The 22,306-nt window shown below is 50.0% G+C and overlaps 1 protein-coding gene across 5 annotated transcripts in view; it reads left to right on the forward strand.

Moving 5' to 3' along the window:
* Window positions 1-22,306, forward strand: part of grk6 (G protein-coupled receptor kinase 6) — a 159,450-nt gene that overhangs the window by 87,023 nt on the left and 50,121 nt on the right. For all 5 annotated transcript variants that reach the window (XM_038795214.1, XM_038795216.1, XM_038795213.1 and 2 more), the window contains exon 10: window positions 11,102-11,191. In XM_038795214.1, coding sequence (XP_038651142.1) covers window positions 11,102-11,191 — 90 coding nt within the window. The remainder of the gene's footprint in view (window positions 1-11,101; window positions 11,192-22,306) is intronic.

Consider the following 22,306-nt stretch of genomic DNA (forward strand, 5'->3'; position numbering starts at 1 on the left):
TGTGTATACTGGGCGTGGATGGTGCGGTGTGTGTATACTGGGCGTGGACAGTTTGTTGTGTGTTGTCACGTGGGGGTACCTTTTAAGAAATGGGTGTTTATAAAATATCTGTGGTGAATATCGCTTTACGAAATGTTGAGCTGCTCATGTTACTGCAGTGATGTCAGAGTGTGGGTGGAGTTGAGCTCTGGCTCTGCTTTTTAGTTTCGCTTTGAGGAAAAGCTTTGGGAGTGTCTGTGTTTTTTGGTTTTGTTTTAGTGTTGGAGCTGAAGCCAGCCAAAGAAGGTGTAATGTTCTCTCTGCAATCTAAAGACTATCTCTTGATCATTTGGTGAATTCAGAGTGATAACTGGTCTCAGTAGTGAATTTAAACCTAATGTGCTTCTGTAAAAATATTTTTTTGTCTTATGGATGTTAAAAGGAAAGTTTAAGTATTACTGAGAATGTTGTATTCTTTGGGGGGTTGTGTTTGAATTGATGGTTGCTAAGATGTTCAATATGTTTTAAAAAGGTTAACTGAGTTCATAGAATAAACATTGTTTTGCTTTAAAAATTACTTTTACATTTCTGCTGCACCACACCTGCAGAGTAGGCCGTGTGCTCCCCATAACCACAATCCATTAAAAGTCGTGGGTCAGGTGAACTCCATGATACACTTTGGGGTTCTCTAAACCCTGGCCCATAAGTGTCGACTGGGCATGGGCAATGCGGGGTGTGTACGCTGGGCGATGGCAGTGCGGGGTGTGTATGCTGAGCGATGGCAATGCGGGGTGTGTACGCCAGGTGATGGCAGTGCGGGGAGTGTATGCTGGGCGATGGCAGTGCGGGGTGTGTTTGCTGGGCATGGACAATGCGGGGTATGGCCAATGGCAGTATGGTGTGTGTACGCTGGGCATAAGCACGGCGGTTTGTGGCTGCTGGAGGTGAACAGTGCGCGGTGAGTACGCAGGGCGTGGACAGTGCGGTGTGTGTACGATGGCTTGGGCTGTGCTGTCATGGGACTGTCTCTAAGAAAAGTTTTTGTCTTATCACATGGCTTCAGTGATGTCATTGTGTGGGTGGAGCTGGGCTGTGGCTCTGTGAGCTGTCTTTACTTTTGCTTTCAGACTTGACTGCTATGAACTCGGGAAGAAAGAAGTGTTTTGTCCCGGTCTTTCTATTTTCATTTTGGAGTTATTCCAGGAAAGAAAACATTCATTATAGCTGCCTGCTTTAATAACATAAAAAATATAGTTTGCTTTGCGAAAGGGCTTAAACCTGCTGGTGAGACAAAGAACAAAGAAAAGTACAGCACAGAACAGGCCCTTCGGCCCTCCAGGCCTGCGCCGACCATGCTGCCCGACTAAACTAAAATCTTCTACACTTCCTTGGTCCGTCTCCCTCTATTCCCACCCTATTCATGTATTTGTCAAGATGCCCCTCAAATGTCACTATCGTCCCTGCTTCCTCCACCTCCTCCAGCAGCGAGTTCCAGGCACCCACTACCCTCTGTAGAAAAAAAAACTTGCCTCGTACATCTCCTCCAAACCTTGCCCCTCGCACCTTAAACCCAATTCTTTTTCATGTTCAAGTTCAAGTCAGAATCTCGGGGAAAGCCAGTCTTATTCAAATGAGAATACAGTGTGCTGGGCCACCCTTGAAAAGGGGTTTTTGGTTTATGGGATTTTGTATTGAATTGGAACAGTTAAGGGGGAATTCATTAGGTGTTATACATAGATTACTGCAGCTAAGTGGTATCTTTAAGTTTGTAATTGAAAAAAATCTTGCTGTGTGTTTATATAAAAGTGTCTGGGAAGATTGTTGAATAACACCTGAAGAATAGGCTCTTGTGCTCACTCTATCCAAATTCAACACAAAAAATTATAGTTCAGGTGAACTCCATAATACACATTCGAATGATAAACCCTGGCCCATAACAAAATTGGGGGCTCGTGGGATAAAAGTCTATCTTTCATGATTGGGTTGGCTAAATGAACTTCTAGACAGTGAGGGGTAGCATATTTGTGTTTGCTTTTCAGGTATTGTATTCAAGTTGAAACAGGGAGTGTGTTGTGGACAATGGCTCTCTCAGAGGCTCAGATGTTTTGGCGGGTGGAGAAGGTCACATGCAGTACCTTACAAGCGTAGACTAATAAAAGGCTTTTAGATTTGGCAAAACATTGCAGTTAATATTGCCTGAAAAAATACGAAAAGAAAAGGTAATTGCGGTGGTAGCTGAGCAATTAAAATTGCCCGAGACACGGTCAGAATCATTGGAAATGGCAAGAATTCAATTACAGATCAAGCAACTTGAACATGAAAAAGAATTAAAGCAGCTTGAATTCAAAATGAGGGAAAAAGAAAGAATAGTCCTAGCAGAACAAAATGCGAGAGAAAGGGAGGTACAGACGGAAAAATAAAAAGAAAGGAAAAATAAAAAGAGAGAGACTTTGAACTTCAGAAACTGCTCAGTTAAAATTGGCGGAGGTAAAGAGAAACGTACAGTATGAGGATAGTGATGAGGAAAATGAGCAAGAGCGTCATCGTTAAAGGCTTGGTGGGGATCTATTTAAATATGTCCAAGCATTGCCAAGGTTTGATGCAAAGGCTTAGAAGCTTTTTCCATTTCATTTGAGCAGGTGGCTAAACAAATGAAATGGCCACTGGGCTATCAAACAAAGTTGGTAGGTAGGGCTAATTAAGTATTTGCATCACTATCAGAGGAGGTACATTCAATTCCTGATGAAGTGAGAACTCATGTGGAAGAACAGACAGTTAAAACTGCAAGATTAGCAGCAGAAATGGCAGATGATTATGAATTAGTTCATAAACCAAAGTGCGCTTTCCAACATCAGTTTCAGCCTGAAACTGGTTTTCAGAAACTGGGGAAAAGAGAAATACTCAAGTGGTAAAGGTAAAGGTGATCTGATGGGAGATAATAAGGAAAGTGTACCTCAGATTAAAAAAGAAATCCAGGAGGGTGAAGAGACATGAAAAGTTTCAAATGTTTTCACTGTAATAAACTAGGCCATGTAAAGTCAGTGTTAGTGGTTGAAGAAAAGCACTGGGAAGACTGACGTGGTAAAACAGGATAAGACAGTGGGATTTGTTAAAGTGGTGAAGGAAAGCCCAATTGAAGCGAAGAAGATGCAAAAGAAACAAAAGAGAAAATGCTGGAAAATCTCAGCAAGTCTGGCAGCATCTGCAGGGAGAGAAAAAAGCTAACGTTTCGAATCCGATGACTCTTTGTAAAAGATTGTACAGCCTGATCGAGATGTGATTGATCAGAAGGTGCCAGATCTCTTTAAAGAATTTAATTGTGTGGGTAAAGTTTACTCGTGTACCAGGAGGAGTCGGTAAAGAAGTCAGAATTTTAAGATATACGGGAGCAAGTCAATCTTTAATAATAATAATAATCTCTTTATTGTCACAAGTATGAAGTTATTGTGAAAAGCCCCTAGTCACCACATTCTGGCACCTGTTCGTAAGCTGGTACGGGAATTGAACCTGCGCTGCTGGTCTTGTTCTGCATTACAAACCAGCTGTCTAGCCCACTGAGCTAAACCAGCCCAGTAAGCGATGAGGAGCTATGTAGTTTGGGAGGAATATTGCCAGAAAAGGTGGTAATATGTGGAATTCAGGGTGAGAAGAGAGGTGTTCCATTATATAAGGTGAGGTTGGAGAGGAATACAGTCTTTCTTGGGTAATGATATGGCTGGGTCGCAGGTGGGAGTGTGATGCCTTCTAAGAATAAAGGACAAAGAAAATTCCAGCACAGGAACAGGCCCTTCGGCCCTCCCAGCCTGTGCTGATCCAGATCCTTTATCCAAACCTGTCGCCTATTTTCCAAGTACCTACTTCTCTCTGTTCCCCGCCCGTTCATATACCTGCCTAGATGTCTCTTAAATGATGCTATCGTGCCCGCCTCTACCACCTCCGCTGGCAAAGCATTCCAGGCACCCACCACCCTCTGTAAAAAAAAAAAAAAAACTATCCACGCACATCTCCCTTAAACTTTCCCCCTCTCACCTTGAAATCGTGACCCCTTGTAATTGACACCCCCACTCTTGGAAAAAGCTTGTTGCTATCCACCCTGTCCATACCTCTCATAATTTTGTATACCTCAATCAGGTCCCCCCTCAACCTCCGTCTTTCCAACGAAAACAATCCTAATCTACTCAACCTTTCTTTATAGCTAGCACCCTCCATACCAGGCAACATCCTGGTGAACCTCCTCTGTACCCTCTCTAAAGCATCCACATCCTTCTGGTAATGTGGCGACCAGAACTGCATGCAGTATTCCAAATGTGGCCTAACCGAAGTCCTATACAACTGTAACATGACCTGCCGACTCTTCTACTCAATACCCCGCCCGATGACGACAAGCATGCTGTATGCCTTCTTGACCACTCTATCGACCTGCGTTGCCACCTTCAGGGTGTAGTGGACCTGAACTCCCAGATCTCTTTGTACATCAATTTTCCCCAGGACATTTCCATTGACCGTATAGTCCACTCTTGAATTGGATCTTCCAAAATGCATCACCTTGCATTTGCCTGGATTGAACTCCATCTGCCATTTCTCTGCCCAACTCTCCAATCCACCTATATTTTGCTGTATTCTCTGACAGTCCCCCTCGCTATCTGCAATTCCACCAATCTTAGTATCATCTGCAAACTTGCTAGTCAGACCACCTATGTCCAGATCATTTATGTATATCACAAACAACAGTGGTCCAAGCACGGATCCCTTTGGAACACCACTAGTCGCCTTTCTCCATTTTGAGACACTCCCTTCCACCACTACTCTGTGTCTCCTGTTTCCCAGCCAGTTCTTTATCCATCTAGCCAGTACACCCTGAACCCCATGCGACTTCACTTTTTCCATCAACCTGCCATGGGGAACTTTATCAAACGCCTTACATGGTCTACGTCTACGTCCATGTATATGACATCTACAGCCCTTCCCTCTTCAATTAACTTTGTCACTTCCTCAAAGAATTCTATTAGGTTTGTAAGACATGACCTTCCCTGCACAAAACCATGCTGCCTATCACTGATAAGTCTATTTTCTTCCAAATGTGAATAGATCCTATCCCTCAGTATCTTCTCCAACAGTTTGCCTACCACTGATGTCAAGCTCACAAGTCGATAATTCCTGGATTATCCCTGCTATCCTTCTTAAACAAAGGGACAACATTAGCAATTCTCCAGTCCTCCGAGACCTCACCCGTGCTCAAGGATGCTGCAAAGATATCTGTTCAGGCCCCAGCTATTTCGTCCCTCGCTTCCCTCAGTAACCTGGGATAGATCCCATCTGGACCTGGGGACTTGTCCACCTTAATGCCTTTTAGAATACCCAAAACGTCCCCCTTCCTTATGCCGACTTGACCTAGAGTATTTAAACATCCATCCCTAACTTCAACATCCGTCATGTCCCTCTCCTTGGTGAATACCGATGCAAAGTACTCATTAAGAATCTCACCCATTTCCTCTGACTCCACGCATAAATTCCCTCTTTTGTCTTTGAGTGGGCCAATCCTTTCTCTAGTTACCCTCTTGCTCATTATATACGAATAAAAGACTTTGGGATTTTCCTTAACCCTGTTAGCCAAAGATATTTCATGACCCCTTTTAGCCTTCTTTACTGCGCGTTTGAGATTTGTCCTACTTTCCCGATATTCCTCCAAAGCTTCTTCAGTTTTAAGTCGCATAGATCTTATGTATGATTCCTTTTTCACCTTAGCTAGTCTCACAATTCCACCCGTCATCCATGGTTCCCTAATCTTGCCATTTCTATGCCACATTTTCACAGGGACATGTCTGTCCTGCACTCTAATCAACCTTTCCTTAAAAGACTCCCACATTTCAAATGTGGATTTACCCTTAAACAGTTGCTCCAAATCCACATTCCCTAGCTCCTGCCGAATTTTGTTACACTTGGCCTTTCCCCAATTTAGCACTCTTCCTTTCTGACCACTCTTGTCTTTACATAGAACATAGAACATAGAATAGTACAGCACAGAACAGGCCCTTCGGCCCTCGATGTTGTGCCGAACAATGATCACCCCACTTAAACCCACGTAACCCGTATACCCGTAACCCAACAATCCCCCCATTAACCTTACACTACGGGCAATTTAGCATGGCCAATCCACCTAACCCGCACATCTTTGGACTGTGGGAGGAAACCGGAGCACCCGGAGGAAACCCACGCACACACGGGGAGGACGTGCAGACTCCACACAGACAGTGACCCAGCCGGGAATCGAACCTGGGACCCTGGAGCTGTGAAGCATTGATGCTAACCACCATGCTACCGTGAGGCCCACTTTGTCCATGAGTATTCTAAAACTTATGGAATTGTGATGACATTGTGTGCGTGGAGCTGGGCTGTGGCTCTGTGAGCTGTTTTTACTTTTGTTTTCGGATTTGACTGCTGCAAACTCAGGGAGAAGGAAGTGTTTTGTCCTGGTCTTTCTAATTTAATTTTAGAGTTATTCCAGGAAAGAAAACATTGATTATAGCTATTATATTGCTTTATATTATATTATATATTATATTTATATTATATTATATTGCTTTAGTAACTTAAAAAATATAGTTTGCTTTCCAAAAGAGCTTAAATCTACTGGTGAGACGGGGAGAGAATCTCAGGGGAAGCCAGTCTTCTTCAAGTGAGAATGCAGAGTGCTGGGCCACGCCCTTGAAAAGGTGTTTTGGTTTCTGGGATTTTATTTTCGAATTGGAACAGTTAATGAGGGATTCATTAGGTGTTATACATAGATTACTGTAGCTGTGGGGTATCTTTATGTTTTTAATTGGTAAAAATTCTTGCTGTGTGTTTATATAAAAGTTAATTAAGTTCTTAGAATAAAGCTTATTTTGATGAAAGTGTCGGGGAAGATTGTTGAATAACACCTCTTGTGCTCAACCTGCCAAATTCAACAAAATGTTATCGGACAAGTGAACTCCATAATAAACCCTGGCCCATAACAGTGCGGTGTCTGTACGCTGGGCGTGGAGAGTGCGGTGTGTGTACACTGGGCGTGGAGAGTGCGGTGTGTGTACACTGGGCGTGGAGCGTGTGCTGTGTGTACACTGGGTGTGGACAGTGCGGTGTGTGTATACTGGGCGTGGACAGTGTGGTGTGAGTACGCTGGGCGTGGACAGTGCGGTGTGTGTACACTGGGCGTGGACGGTGCGGTGTGTGTACACTGGGCGTGGAGAGTGCGGTGTGAGTACGCTGGGCGATGGCAGTGTGCAGTGTGTACACTGGACGTGGAGAGTGCGGTGTGTGTACACTGGGCGTGGAGAGTGCTGTGTGTGTACACTTGGCGTGGAGAGTGCGGTGTGAGTACGCTGGGCGATGGCAGTGTGCAGTGTGTACACTGGGCGTGGAGAGTGCGGTGTGTGTACACTGGGCGTGGAGAGTGCGGTGTGTGTACACTGGGCGTGGACAGTGCGGTGTGTGTACACTGGGCGTGGACAGTGCGGTGTGTGTACACTGGGCGTGGACAGTGCGGTGTGTGTAAACTGGGCGTGGAGAGTGCGGTGTGTGTACACTGGGCGTGGAGTGTGTGCTGTGTGTACACTTGGCGTGGACAGTGCGGTGTGTGTACACTGGGCGTGGACAGTGCGGTGTGTGTACACTGGGCGTGGACAGTGCGGTGTGTGTACGCTGGGCGTGGAGAGTGCGGTGTGTGTACACTGGGCGTGGACAGTGCGGTGTGTGTACACTGGGCGTGGACAGTGCGGTGTGTGTACACTGGGCGTGGACAGTGCGGTGTGTGTACACTGGGCGTGGACAGTGCGGTGTGTGTACACTGGGCGTGGACAGTGCGGTGTGTGTACACTGGGCGTGGACAGTGCGGTGTGTGTACACTGGGCGTGGACAGTGCGGTGTGTGTACACTGGGCGTGGACAGTGCGGTGTGTGTACACTGGGCGTGGAGAGTGCGGTGTGTGTACACTGGGCGTGGACAGTGCGGTGTGTGTACACTGGGCGTGGACAGTGCGGTGTGAGTACACTGGGCGTGGACAGTGCGGTGTGTGTACACTGGGCGTGGACAGTGCGGTGTGTGTACACTGGGCGTGGACAGTGCGGTGTGAGTACGCTGGGCGTGGAGAGTGCGGTGTGTGTACACTGGGCGTGGAGAGTGCGGTGTGAGTACGCTGGGCGATGGCAGTGTGCAGTGTGTACACTGGGCGTGGACGGTGCGGTGTGTGTACACTGGGCGTGGACAGTGCGGTGTGTGTACACTGGGCGTGGACAGTGCGGTGTGTGTACACTGGGCGTGGACAGTGCGGTGTGTGTACACTGGGCGTGGACAGTGCGGTGTGTGTACACTGGGCGTGGACAGTGCGGTGTGTGTACACTGGGCGTGGACAGTGCGGTGTGAGTACGCTGGGCGTGGAGAGTGCGGTGTGTGTACACTGGGCGTGGAGAGTGCTGTGTGTGTACACTGGGCGATGGCAGTATGGTGTGTGTACACTGGGCGTGGACAGTGCGGTGTGTGTACACTGGGCGTGGACAGTGCGGTGTGTGTACACTGGGCGTGGACAGTGCGGTGTGTGTACACTGGGCGTGGACAGTGCGGTGTGTGTACACTGGGCGTGGACAGTGCGGTGTGTGTACACTGGGCGTGGACAGTGCGGTGTGTGTACACTGGGCGTGGACAGTGCGGTGTGTGTACACTGGGCGTGGACAGTGCGGTGTCTGTACACTGGGCGTGGAGAGTGCTGTGTGTGTACACTGGGCGTGGAGTGTGTGCTGTGTGTACACTTGGCGTGGACAGTGCGGTGTGTGTACACTGGGCGTGGACAGTGCGGTGTGTGTACACTGGGCGTGGACAGTGCGGTGTGTGTACACTGGGCGTGGACAGTGCGGTGTGTGTACACTGGGCGTGGACAGTGCGGTGTGTGTACACTGGGCGTGGACAGTGCGGTGTGTGTACACTGGGCGTGGACAATGCGGTGTGTGTACGCTGGGCGTGGACAGTGCGGTGTGTGTACACTGGGCGTGGACAGTGCGGTGTGTGTACACTGGGCGTGGACAGTGCGGTGTGTGTACACTGGGCGTGGAGAGTGCGGTGTGTGTACACTGGGCGTGGAGAGTGCGGTGTGAGTACGCTGGGCGTGGACAGTGCGGTGTGTGTACACTGGGCGTGGACAGTGCGGTGTGTGTACACTGGGCGTGGAGAGTGCGGTGTGTGTACACTGGGCGTGGAGAGTGCGGTGTGTGTACACTGGGCGTGGAGAGTGCGGTGTGAGTACGCTGGGCGTGGAGTGTGTGCTGTGTGTACACTGGGCGTGGACAGTGCGGTGTGTGTACACTGGGCGTGGACAGTGTGGTGTGTGTACACTGGGCGTGGAGAGTGCGGTGTGTGTACGCTGGGCGTGGAGAGTGCGGTGTGAGTACGCTGGGCGATGGCAGTATGGTGTGTGTACGCTGGGCGTAGACAGTGCGGTGTGTACACTGGGCGTGGACAGTGCGGTGTGTGTACACTGGGCGTGGAGAGTGCGGTGTGTGTACACTGGGCGATGGCAGTATGGTGTGTGTACACTGGGCGTGGACAGTGCGGTGTGTGTACACTGGGCGTGGAGAGTGCGGTGTGAGTACGCTGGGCGTGGAGAGTGCGGTGTGTGTACACTGGGCGTGGACAGTGCGGTGTGTGTACACTGGGCGTGGACAGTGCGGTGTGTGTACACTGGGCGTGGACAGTGCGGTGTGTGTACACTGGGCGTGGACAGTGCGGTGTGTGTACACTGGGCGTGGACAGTGCGGTGTGAGTACGCTGGGCGTGGAGAGTGCGGTGTGTGTACACTGGGCGTGGAGAGTGCGGTGTGTGTACACTGGGCGTGGACAGTGCGGTGTGTGTACACTGGGCGTGGACAGTGCGGTGTGTGTACACTGGGCGTGGACAGTGCGGTGTGTGTACACTGGGCGTGGAGAGTGCGGTGTGTGTACACTGGGCGTGGAGAGTGCGGTGTGTGTACACTGGGCGTGGACAGTGCGGTGTGTGTATACTGGGCGTGGAGAGTGCGGTGTGTGTACACTGGGCGTGGACAGTGCGGTGTGTGTACACTGGGCGTGGACAGTGCGGTGTGTGTACACTGGGCGTGGACAGTGCGGTGTGTGTACACTGGGCGTGGAGAGTGCGGTGTGTGTACACTGGGCGTGGACAGTGCGGTGTGTGTACACTGGGCGTGGACAGTGCGGTGTGTGTACACTGGGCGTGGACAGTGCGGTGTGTGTACACTGGGCGTGGACAGTGCGGTGTGTGTACACTGGGCGTGGAGAGTGCGGTGTGTGTACACTGGGCGTGGACAGTGCGGTGTGTGTACACTGGGCGTGGACAGTGCGGTGTGAGTACACTGGGCGTGGACAGTGCGGTGTGTGTACACTGGGCGTGGACAGTGCGGTGTGTGTACACTGGGCGTGGACAGTGCGGTGTGAGTACGCTGGGCGTGGAGAGTGCGGTGTGTGTACACTGGGCGTGGAGAGTGCGGTGTGAGTACGCTGGGCGATGGCAGTGTGCAGTGTGTACACTGGGCGTGGACGGTGCGGTGTGTGTACACTGGGCGTGGACAGTGCGGTGTGTGTACACTGGGCGTGGACAGTGCGGTGTGTGTACACTGGGCGTGGACAGTGCGGTGTGTGTACACTGGGCGTGGACAGTGCGGTGTGTGTACACTGGGCGTGGACAGTGCGGTGTGTGTACACTGGGCGTGGACAGTGCGGTGTGAGTACGCTGGGCGTGGAGAGTGCGGTGTGTGTACACTGGGCGTGGAGAGTGCGGTGTGTGTACACTGGGCGATGGCAGTATGGTGTGTGTACACTGGGCGTGGACAGTGCGGTGTGTGTACACTGGGCGTGGACAGTGCGGTGTGTGTACACTGGGCGATGGCAGTATGGTGTGTGTACACTGGGCGTGGACAGTGCGGTGTGTGTACACTGGGCGTGGACAGTGCGGTGTGTGTACACTGGGCGTGGAGAGTGCGGTGTGAGTACGCTGGGCGATGGCAGTATTGTGTGTGTACACTGGGCATGGAGTGAGTCAAAACTCTCTGCTTGCTGGGGCTTCCTGTGTGTATAATTTACAGCAAGTGTTGTTTCTACAGGTCACATTCGAATCTCAGACCTGGGACTGGCGGTTTATGTGCCCGAGGGACAGACTGTCAAGGGCCGAGTGGGCACAGTGGGCTACATGGGTGAGTTTGTATACACACTGGAACTTGATCCTTCCACATCTGTCAGGTGGCGGGGATGTACTGAGGACCCGGTTGATCTCTCACAATGTCCTTTTGCATTTTCATGCTGTCAGTGATTAAGCTGAAGCTGTAACAGATTCCCCAGGGAAATGATCATCTGGAGATTTCAAGGGCAGTAACTGCAATTGTATCCTCGGATTAACAATCAGAAATGACATTCCACATAGAAAAAATGGATTTGTAGTGATGATGTTCAAATCAAAATGGGATTAGGTGAAAGCCCAAGAGTGGGGAGTTTGGGATTGAGGAATGTCGGGACTTGAGTTCAGGATTGGGGAATGTTTTGAGCAGGAGTCCAGGGTTGAGGAATGTTCCGATTGAGGGTCAGTCCGGCATCCTATTGGACAAGGAAGCCTGGGAGTGGGGAATTGTGGGACAGAGTGCCAGAGCTGTCATGGGGCATAAATCTTGAATTTGCAATCTCTGTTGCTTGGGAAGTGAAGAGTTGATTATATTTCTTTGCTGTAATTTTGATGCAGTTTGATGTTGACACCTGATGTTCATGGGGTTTATGAAGTGGAGTTCATACAACCTTGGAACGCCCCCACATGATTGTTATATAAACCCTATGTTATGAAAAAAATTATCTTGGTCCATTGATGATCATGAGCTGTCTCGAAGCATATTCCATTCAATGAAGTACTTTTGGATAGTCGCCACTATGCTATGACAGTCAGATCCCAGAGTGAAACCTCACTCGATAAATCCTGACTTTTATTTTAGAAACCGTGGGCGTAAGTTACTGAACAAATTCGCAGGAGTCTGCTGATAAATTTTTAGCACAAATAATAAAACATTTATTATTTTTGTTCATTAAAAAACAAACTATACTAGGTTGGGCAAAAACGTTGGAAAGATCCAAATGAAAATGATTCAAATAGTTACAATTTCTTCACCTCAGCTATATCTTTCTGACACATGAATTCAGGAAGATAAAATAGTTTACCATTATTCAGGGTAAGTGAACCTTGGGTATTCAAGGTACAGGTGAACCAATTGGTGAACTGTGGACAGACACACCACACTCCAAAATAAATGACAGATGCGACCAATGCAGATTATATGGATTTCTCAACCACGCACCCAGATGCTGGTGTCACCATCTCACTGAAACACCCGTCTTTCTCACCGGAATTATCAGTCTCAACATATAAAGGAATTGCCTTGGAATTGTCTCCAAATATCGCTCCCATTCGGACAGCTTCCGCAATGATCTAGCTCCAGGGCTTTTATCTAACCTCAGGTTCTTTTCGTCAGGATCTCGGCATACACTCGAGCTTCACCTTCCAAGCACACTTTCAGATCTACAACCATACCAAGCAGGACATCACGGCAACAGAAGCCCTGCAATGAGGAGTCACCGACTGTCGCTGGCCTCCTTGGACATGCTGGGTTTTCCTCACTTTGCTTCAAGTCTGTTCCCCGCTGCTCTGTCTTTATCTTGGACCCTATTTTTTTGCTCTTTACTTTTAAGTTTACCATCAAGACCTGATTCAAATTCCTGTTTGTTATAACCCTCAAGGATGTCACAGTATTAGGACTAGATACCCTGTGACCTCCTGTGAATATGAGCTCCTCTGGTATTGGGAGGGGGGGGGGGGGGGGCGCGGGGGGGAGTTTCTGCCTTAACTGGGGATCAGATCTCCAGTATATAAAACCTCGATCTGGGAGCAGGTCAGGGGAATGGAGAGTGTAATATTGTAAATAAACCTAACCTTTGTTTTCTACCTGCCTGGTCAATTTGTGCTGCTTTTTCTGATTCTACAATGGCGGCAAGAATAGAGTGGAGCTGCCACCGCCACCAGAGCCACTTCGTCTAGGCTGAGTATGGCCTCTCATCCATCAGCTGACAAGCAGCACACCGGTGAGCTCAAACCTTTTCAGGCAGAGATTGAAGACTGGGCACAGTATATGGAAAGAATGCAGCACTTTTTTCCTACAAGCGGGATCATTGCGGATGGTGGTGTTATTTACGACTTGCAGTGGCCCACGTACAGCCTCATAAAGAGCCTCATCCACCCACAGCCGCCGAATACCTGGTCTTTCGCCGTGTTGCTGACCTTAGTAAAAGGACATCTTGACCCACAACTGCCATTAAACATCCAAAGATTCCGGTTTCATACGGCTGCCTGGACCAAGTCGGAATCGACCAGCGACGTCCAGGTTTTCGGGACACCAACACCCGCCTCACTACAAACAGCAGTGAATCACTGGCAATAGCAGGTACCTCTCTCGTCCCAGTGGAGTATGGTCAACAGATGGCAAACCTCCCATTAATGGTCATCAATGGCAATGGCCTGAGCCTGTCGCATCATGATTGGCTGTGCCATCTTCGATTGGACTGGCAAAGAGTTTGCCAAATGTACCTGCTTGGGTGTGAGGGGGTCCTGGCCAGATTTCCGACCATGTTTCAGGAGGGGCGATGGCCCGCATCAACATTGACCCAAATGCACAGCCAAGATATTTCAATGCCCAGCCTGTCCCCTACCCATTACATTCCAAAGTAGACTGTGAGCTAGACCGAATTGAAGGGTTGAAAATAACATGCCTGTCCAGTTCTTCGACCGGTCAGCACCAGTCATGCCGGCGATGAAACCCGGTGGCTCCGTCTGCCTCTGCAGAGATCACGGAATGGCGGTCACCACTTCTCCCGCATGGATCACGCCCCCGTTCCTCGAAAAGAAGACCTACAAGCAAAGCTCAGCGGTGGCTGCACGTTTTCCAAATTGGCTATGAACCATGCAGCTGTCTCTGGCCCCGGATTCAAGGAGGTTTGTGACCATTAACACACACCGAGGATTTTACGAGTACACCCAGCTTCCCTTCAGGGTTTCCTCCGCTTGCGCAATCTTCCAGCGGGTAATGGAAAACATCCTCCGTAGACTCGGGAGCATTTGGAAAATTTGGCTGAGGTCCTTGGCTGTCCTTTTGGGCAGCATGGTAGCATAGTGGTTAGCATAAATGCTTCACAGCTCCAGGGTCCCAGGTTCGATTCCCGGCTGGGTCACTGTCTGTGCGGAGTCTGCACGTCCTCCCCATGTGTGCGTGGGTTTCCTCCGGGTGCTCCGGTTTCCTCCCACAGTCCAAAGATGTGCGGGTTAGGTGGATTGGCCATGCTAAATTGCCCGTAGTGTCCTAAAAAGTAAGGTTAAGGGGGGGGGATTGTTGGGTTACGGGTATAGGGTGGATACGTGGGTTTGAGTAGGGTGATCATTGCTCGGCACAACATTGAGGGCCGAAGGGCCTGTTCTGTGCTGTACTGTTCTAAGTTCTAAGTCCTCCAGCGTTTTGAAGAAGCAGGGTTCCGCCTCCATAGGGAAAATGCGTTTTTAACGCAACCAAGGACATCTACCTGGGCTATCATGTAGATCGCCTTGGGGTGGGGTGTACCCCACAGAGGACAAAGTGCAGACCATTCATCAGTTCCCCAGTGGCACTCGGACTGACGGAGTTTTTGTGCCTGGTAATGACTACGGAAAATTTATTCCAAACCTCATCATGATATTGGCTCCCCTCCACTGTCTGCTAAAGAAAGGTCAACGTTGGGAGTGGTCCCAGACCCAGGAAACAGCTTTTGTGACCATAAAGAATCAACTACCCTCATCCCTTCTACTGAGTCATTTCGACCCAACCAAGCTGCTGTTGTTAATGTGCTGTGCTTTCCCCAGGGCTATCATCGCCCATCAAAAGGATGGTGGGTTGGAGCACCCTATTGCATTCACCTCTCGGACATTGGCTGAAAAATACTATGCCCAAATCGAAAAGGAAGGATTGGCAGTTGCATTTGAAGTTAAGAAATTCCACCAGCACGTCTGCAGACATCCGTTCGTCATCTACCCTGATCACAAGCCCCTTTGGGGTTGTTCAAGAAACGCCAGGTGATTCTCCCCCATTGCGTGGACTTTAATGTTGGCTGCATACCAGTCCATATTGGAACACCATTCTGGATCCGCAATACGTTCATGTGGATGCTTTGAGCCGCCCCCTCTTCCCACCAGATTTCCTGCACCTGATGAAGTGATAGCCGCACTCCATTTCAGTTACAGCCTCCCGCAGCTGGAATCGAACAGACCTGCAATTGTCCGGACATATTCTGGAGGAATTCTATAATTTGCTATTTAAGTTTGTAGGGGCTGGTTTAGCTCAAGGGGCTGGTTTAGCTCACCAGGCTAAACCGCTGGCTTTTAAAGCAGACCAAGCAGGCCAGCAGCACGGTTCAATTCCTATACCAGCCTCCCTGGACAGGTGCCAGAATGTGGCGACTAGGGGCTTTTCACAGTAACTTAATTGAAGCCTACTCGTGACAATAAGCGATTTTCATTGGGGCAGCAGGGCAGCATGGTGGTTAGCATAAATGCTTCACAGCTCCAGGGTCCCAGGTTCGATTCCCGGCTGGGTAACTGTCTGTGTGGAGTCTGCACGTCCTCCCCGTGTGTGCGTGGGTTTCCTCCGGGTGCTCCGGTTTCCTCCCACAGTCCAAAGATGTGCGGGTTAGGTGGATTGGCCATGCTAAATTGCCCGTAGTGTCCTAAAAAGTAAGGTTAAGGGGGGGGGATTGTTGGGTTACGGGTATAGGGTGGATACGTGGGTTTGAGTAGGGTGATCATTGCTCGGCACAACATTGAGGGCCGAAGGGCCTGTTCTGTGCTGTACTGTTCTAAGTTCTAAGTCCTCCAGCGTTTTGAAGAAGCAGGGTTCCGCCTCCATAGGGAAAATGCGTTTTTAACGCAACCAAGGACATCTACCTGGGCTATCATGTAGATCGCCTTGGGGTGGGGTGTACCCCACAGAGGACAAAGTGCAGACCATTCATCAGTTCCCCAGTGGCACTCGGACTGACGGAGTTTTTGTGCCTGGTAATGACTACGGAAAATTTATTCCAAACCTCATCATGATATTGGCTCCCCTCCACTGTCTGCTAAAGAAAGGTCAACGTTGGGAGTGGTCCCAGACCCAGGAAACAGCTTTTGTGACCATAAAGAATCAACTACCCTCATCCCTTCTACTGAGTCATTTCGACCCAACCAAGCTGCTGTTGTTAATGTGCTGTGCTTTCCCCAGGGCTATCATCGCCCATCAAAAGGATGGTGGGTTGGAGCACCCTATTGCATTCACCTCTCGGACATTGGCTGAAAAATACTATGCCCAAATCGAAAAGGAAGGATTGGCAGTTGCATTTGAAGTTAAGAAATTCCACCAGCACGTCTGCAGACATCCGTTCGTCATCTACCCTGATCACAAGCCCCTTTGGGGTTGTTCAAGAAACGCCAGGTGATTCTCCCCCATTGCGTGGACTTTAATGTTGGCTGCATACCAGTCCATATTGGAACACCATTCTGGATCCGCAATACGTTCATGTGGATGCTTTGAGCCGCCCCCTCTTCCCACCAGATTTCCTGCACCTGATGAAGTGATAGCCGCACTCCATTTCAGTTACAGCCTCCCGCAGCTGGAATCGAACAGACCTGCAATTGTCCGGACATATTCTGGAGGAATTCTATAATTTGCTATTTAAGTTTGTAGGGGCTGGTTTAGCTCAAGGGGCTGGTTTAGCTCACCAGGCTAAACCGCTGGCTTTTAAAGCAGACCAAGCAGGCCAGCAGCACGGTTCAATTCCTATACCAGCCTCCCTGGACAGGTGCCAGAATGTGGCGACTAGGGGCTTTTCACAGTAACTTAATTGAAGCCTACTCGTGACAATAAGCGATTTTCATTGGGGCAGCAGGGCAGCATGGTGGTTAGCATAAATGCTTCACAGCTCCAGGGTCCCAGGTTCGATTCCCGGCTGGGTAACTGTCTGTGTGGAGTCTGCACGTCCTCCCCGTGTGTGCGTGGGTTTCCTCCGGGTGCTCCGGTTTCCTCCCACAGTCCAAAGATGTGCGGGTTAGGTGGATTGGCCATGCTAAATTGCCCGTAGTGTCCTAATAAAAGTAAGGTTAAGGGGGGGGGGGGGTGTTGTTGGGTTATGGGTATACGGTGGATACGTGGGTTTGAGTAGGGTGATCATGGCTCGGCACAACATTGAGGGCCGAAGGGCCTGTTCTGTGCTGTACTGTTCTATGTTCTATGTAAGTAGATCATGGATTAAAATGGCGTTTCCTGGGGACTTGAAACATTCACTGATAAAATTCCCGAGTGGAGCATTGAGGATGGTGTCATTTTGTGAGGAATGTGCGTTGTGGTTCCTGAGTACGGACACCCAGGCATGTTAGAAATGAAGATGCTGGCCAGCAATTACATATGATGGCCAGGAATAGATGTGGATGATGTGTTCCTCATCATCGTAGACACCCACTCCAAGTGGATGGAGGTCTACAAAATGCACAACACGACAGCCCGAGCAACCATAGACAGAATGCCGCAATCGTTCAGCACGCACAGGATACCAGAGCTGCTAGTCTCGGACAATGGAACAGCATTTACAAGTGCTGAGTTTGGGGTGTTCATGGCCGCCGTATTCATGGATACGACATGTACCCACAGCCCCGTACTACGCCGTGTCGAATGGACTGGCGGAATGAGCGTTTGAACTTTCAAAAGCTTGATGAAGAAACAGACCTTGGGGTCCTGGGAGACGTGGCTTGCCCGGTTCCTTTTTCCTTAGCCACACGCCAAAACGGGGGTTGTCCGGCCGAATTGCTGATGGGCCCTCACCTGAGAAGATGTTTGAGTTATGTTCTGGACATTGGCAGAGTAATCCGCAGGGGCCAGGATCAAGCTGAGGCTGACGCCGAGCGGCATTACGCACCTTCTCGGTAGGAGATCTAGTGTATGTCTGGAACTTTGGAGAAGGGGCCACGTGGACACCAGGCATTGTGTTGGCCCAGACAAGACCGGTCTGCTATAGAGTGAGGGCACAGTGATACAAATTGAATCGGCATGTGGGTCACCTAAGAGGGTGCATCCCTGAGACACCCGATCTGATTCCGGAGGTTTCGGACCGAAACTGCCCCCCAGCTTGAACTGACAGCTCCATCCCGGTTGGTCCCGGCCGCCCCTACCATGGAGAAACCAATTTTGGACATTGAGGACGTTTAAATGCAGAACGAAGACCCACTGAACTCTGATTTCAAGGCCGACATGGACATATTGCCACAGCAGCTGCTGTGTCAAAGTCCGCAGCCGTCATCATGGTTACGGCCCCACCATGACACTCCATGCAGATACACCGGAGGGGGGGGTGGAATGTTATAACCCTCAAGGAGGTCACAGTATCAGGACTACTAGATTCCCAGTGACCTCCTCCGAATATAAGCTTTTCCAGTAAAGAGGGGGCCTGGCTTTCCCCCTTATCTGGGGATCAGACCTCTGGTATAAAAACCCCGGCCTGGGAGCAAGTTGGGGAGGGAGATCCTTTGGGGAATGGAGTGTGTCCCTGATTTGGGGCCTTCTCCCTTTCCGGTGTCCTGTTCCCTGGGACTGCTCGTCTGTAATGGCGCGCCTCTTCGGGTCACCTGACCTGCAGTTTGACGTTGTATGTGCAAATGTTCAGTTCCCAGGCTGAAGTGAGGGTGTGTACTCATTCTCCAGCTGACGTACATGCAGAAGACCCGAGGCCTATTAGGAGCTGGAGTTCCCCAACTCCAAACTCCCAATCTGTGATTCTGATTTACAATTCAGGTCATAATCCGGAACTCACTGCAAATGCTGAAATGTGTGGGGCCGAGAGGGTTGTGGGACTTCGGAAGGAAGTAGAGCCAGGGGTCACTGAATATTTTTAAGGCTGAGGTGGACAGATCCTTGTTTGGCAGGGGAATCAAAGATAATCAGGGGTAAATGGGAATGTGGAATTCCAGCTCCAAACCCAAAATTTGGAAAAAATTTTAATCCATGATCTACTTAAATAGCAAATTATAGAATTCCTCCAATGCACTGACCTTATGAAAGAGCACCCAACCTAGCTCACTCCCTACCCCATCCCCATAACCTCACCTAATCTGTCCATCTTTTGGCCATTAAGGGGTAATTTAGCATGGACAATCCACCTAACCCGCACGTCTTTAGACTATGGGAAGAAACTAGGGCACCCGGAAGAAACCCACGCAGACACAGGGAAACCGTGCAAACTCCACACAATTACCTGAACCCAGGTCCCTGGTGCTGGGAGGCAGCAGTGCTAACTACTGTTATTTGCACAGGCAAGAGCTGGTTTGAGGGGCCAAAGGGCCAACTCCTGCTCGTATGTTCCGAACTTTAATACTTAATAGTTTCTCGCCATTTAAAAGCTATCTGCCAGAATCCCCCCCCCCCAACACCCGCAATGCCAGGATTGTGAATCACGACCAGTTGTCTGGCTGAAATCAAGATTTACACGCCCGCCGCCAGAGGGAGAATGCTAATGGGCCGGCTCCAGAGCATCCGGGTCCCGTGATTCTCTGGTCCTCCGGGTCGGGAATCAGGCGGGCGAGGGCTATGACAGGTATCACCAAACATGAACCAGACGTGGTGGGCCTTGCAGTGGGTCAGGGGGGTAACAACGCAAGTGAATTACCCCCAAATTCCATCCGACAGCCACCCTCTCTGGCCACGGGAGGTGCCAGAGGCCTGGCGAACAGCTAAAGTTGTCTCACTATTTAAGAAAGGTTGTAGAGATAAACCAAGGAACTATAGACCAGTGAGTCTAATGTCAGTAGTAGGGAAAGACCATGGACCATAAGGCATAGGAGCAGAATTAGGCTACTCAGCACATCGAGCCTGCTCCATCATTCAATCATGGCTGATATTTTTCTCATCACCATTCTCCTGCCTTCTCCCCATAACCCCTGATCGCCTTATTGAGCAAGAACCTATCTGTCTCTGTCTTAAAGACATTCAGTAATTTGGCCTCTACAACTTTCTGTGGCGAAGGATTCCACGGACACCACCCTCTAGCTGAAGAGCTTCCTCTTCATCTCTTTTTTGAAGGATTGTTCCTTTAGTCTGAGATGGTGCCCTCTGCTTCTAGTTTTTCCTACAAGTGGAAACATCCTCTCCACGTCCACTCTATCCAGGCCTCACAGTGTCCTGTATGTTTTCATAAGATCTCCGCTCAACCTTCTAAACTCCAGCGAATACAGACCCAGAGTTCTCAACTGTTCCTCATACGACAGGCTCTTCATTCCAGGGATCATTCTTGTGAACTGCCTCTGGACTCTCTCCAAGGCCAGAACATCCTTCCTGAGATACGGGACCCAAAATTGCTCCCAATACTCCAATAGTCTATGCCTCCATTCCTCCTTCCAAAGTGTATAACCTCACACTTTTACACATTGTATTCCATTTCCCACTTCTTTGCCCACTCCCCTAGCCTGTCCAAGTCCTTCTGCAGCCCTTCTGCTTCCTCTTTTTTTCTAGGAAACATTTTTTTGAGGCATTTATAATTTTAACATATTAACATTCTAAATAACAGAGCGGTCCGACACACTCAAAAACCCCACAGTAACATATCCAACTTCCCCCTGCCCTAACTCCTAACTACCCATATATTAGATTCCCTGCCCTTATTCATTCTCCACTTCCCTGCATCCCCCCCCGAACGGCTGAACGGCTGCTATCTCCGAGTGAATCCCTGTATTGAACCCCTTCAGGCGAACTTAATCTTCTCTAGCCTGAAAAACTTTGCCATGTCACTGACCCACGCCCCTGACGTTGGAGGCACCGAATCCTCCATCCCAGCAGAATTCGTCTCCGGGCCACCAGGGAGGAGAAGGCCAAGATGTTGGCCTTTCTTCCCCCACCCCCACCCCCCCGCCCCCCTTCCCCCAGCTCCCGGATCTTCCAACACTCCAAATATTGCCACCTCTGGACTCGGAGTCACCGTCCCTTCCAGGACTTCTGACATGACATCTGAGAATCCCTGCCAAAATCCCCTCAGCTTCGGACACATCCAGAACAGATGTATGTGATGCGCCGGACTTCCCCCACACCTCCCACACCTGTCCTCGACCACCTCAAAAACCCTACTCATCCGGGCTACCCCAACCCCCCAACTCATCTTCCCACTTCCTCTTCACCTCCCCGATTGGGACCCCTTCCCATCAGTTCCTTGTATATTTCCGAGACCCTCCCCTCCCCAACCCCCCTTTTTGACATCACCTTATCCTGTCGCCCCCTTAGTGGGAGGCGAGGGAAGCTTGGAACCTGTCTCCGGGCAAAGTCCCGTAACAGTAGGTACTGAAATCCGTTCCCACTGGGTAACTCAAACTCCTCCTCTAGCTCCTCCAGGCTCGGGAAACGCTCCTCAATGAAGAGATCCCCAAATCTCTCAATCCCTGCCTGCTGCCACCTCCTAAAGCCCCCGTCCAGCCACCCCAGAGTGAACGGTGATTATCACAGATCGGTGACCACACCGACACCCCCTCCAGTCTCGTATGCTGCCTCCATTGCCCCCACACTCTCAGGGCTGCCACTACCACTGGGCTAGTAGAGTACAGAGCCGGCAAGAACGGCAGTGGTGCCGTTAACAGAGACTACAGGCTCGTACTCTTCAAGATGCCGCCTCTACCTGCTCCCACACCAACCCCTCCCTCACTTCCTAACCATCGAAATATTAGCTGCCCAGTCGTAATTAAGAAAGTTCGGAAGGGCCAAGCCTCCCTCCCCGTGCCCCCGCTCAAGAAGGACCTACTTCACCCTCAGGGCTTTTCCAGCCCATTTGAAACCCAAGATAGTGAAGCCCTCGCTCTTGCTCATGTTTAGTTTGTAGCCTGAGAACTGGCCAAATTCCTCAAGTATTCCCATAATTCCTGCAATACCCCCAATGGGTCTGTTATATACAGAAGCAAATTGTCCGCATAGAGCGAGATCCTATTCTCCAACCCCCTTCTCACTATCCCCCTGCCAAATGTCCAATGCCCTCAGCACCATTGCCAAAGGCTCTATGGTCAGGGCAAACAGTAATGGCGAGAGTGGGCATCCCTGGCTTGTCCCCCTGCATAGACTAAAATACTCTGACCGGACCCAGTTGGTCCTTACATTCGCCACTGGTGCCTTGTATAGCAACCGATCCAATCCACGAATCCCTGTGCGAGGCCGAACCTTCCCAGGACATCCCATAGGTACCTCCACTCCACCCGA

The sequence above is a fragment of the Scyliorhinus canicula genome, chromosome 4 (assembly GCF_902713615.1).
Source record: "Scyliorhinus canicula chromosome 4, sScyCan1.1, whole genome shotgun sequence".
Lineage (NCBI taxonomy): Eukaryota > Metazoa > Chordata > Chondrichthyes > Carcharhiniformes > Scyliorhinidae > Scyliorhinus > Scyliorhinus canicula.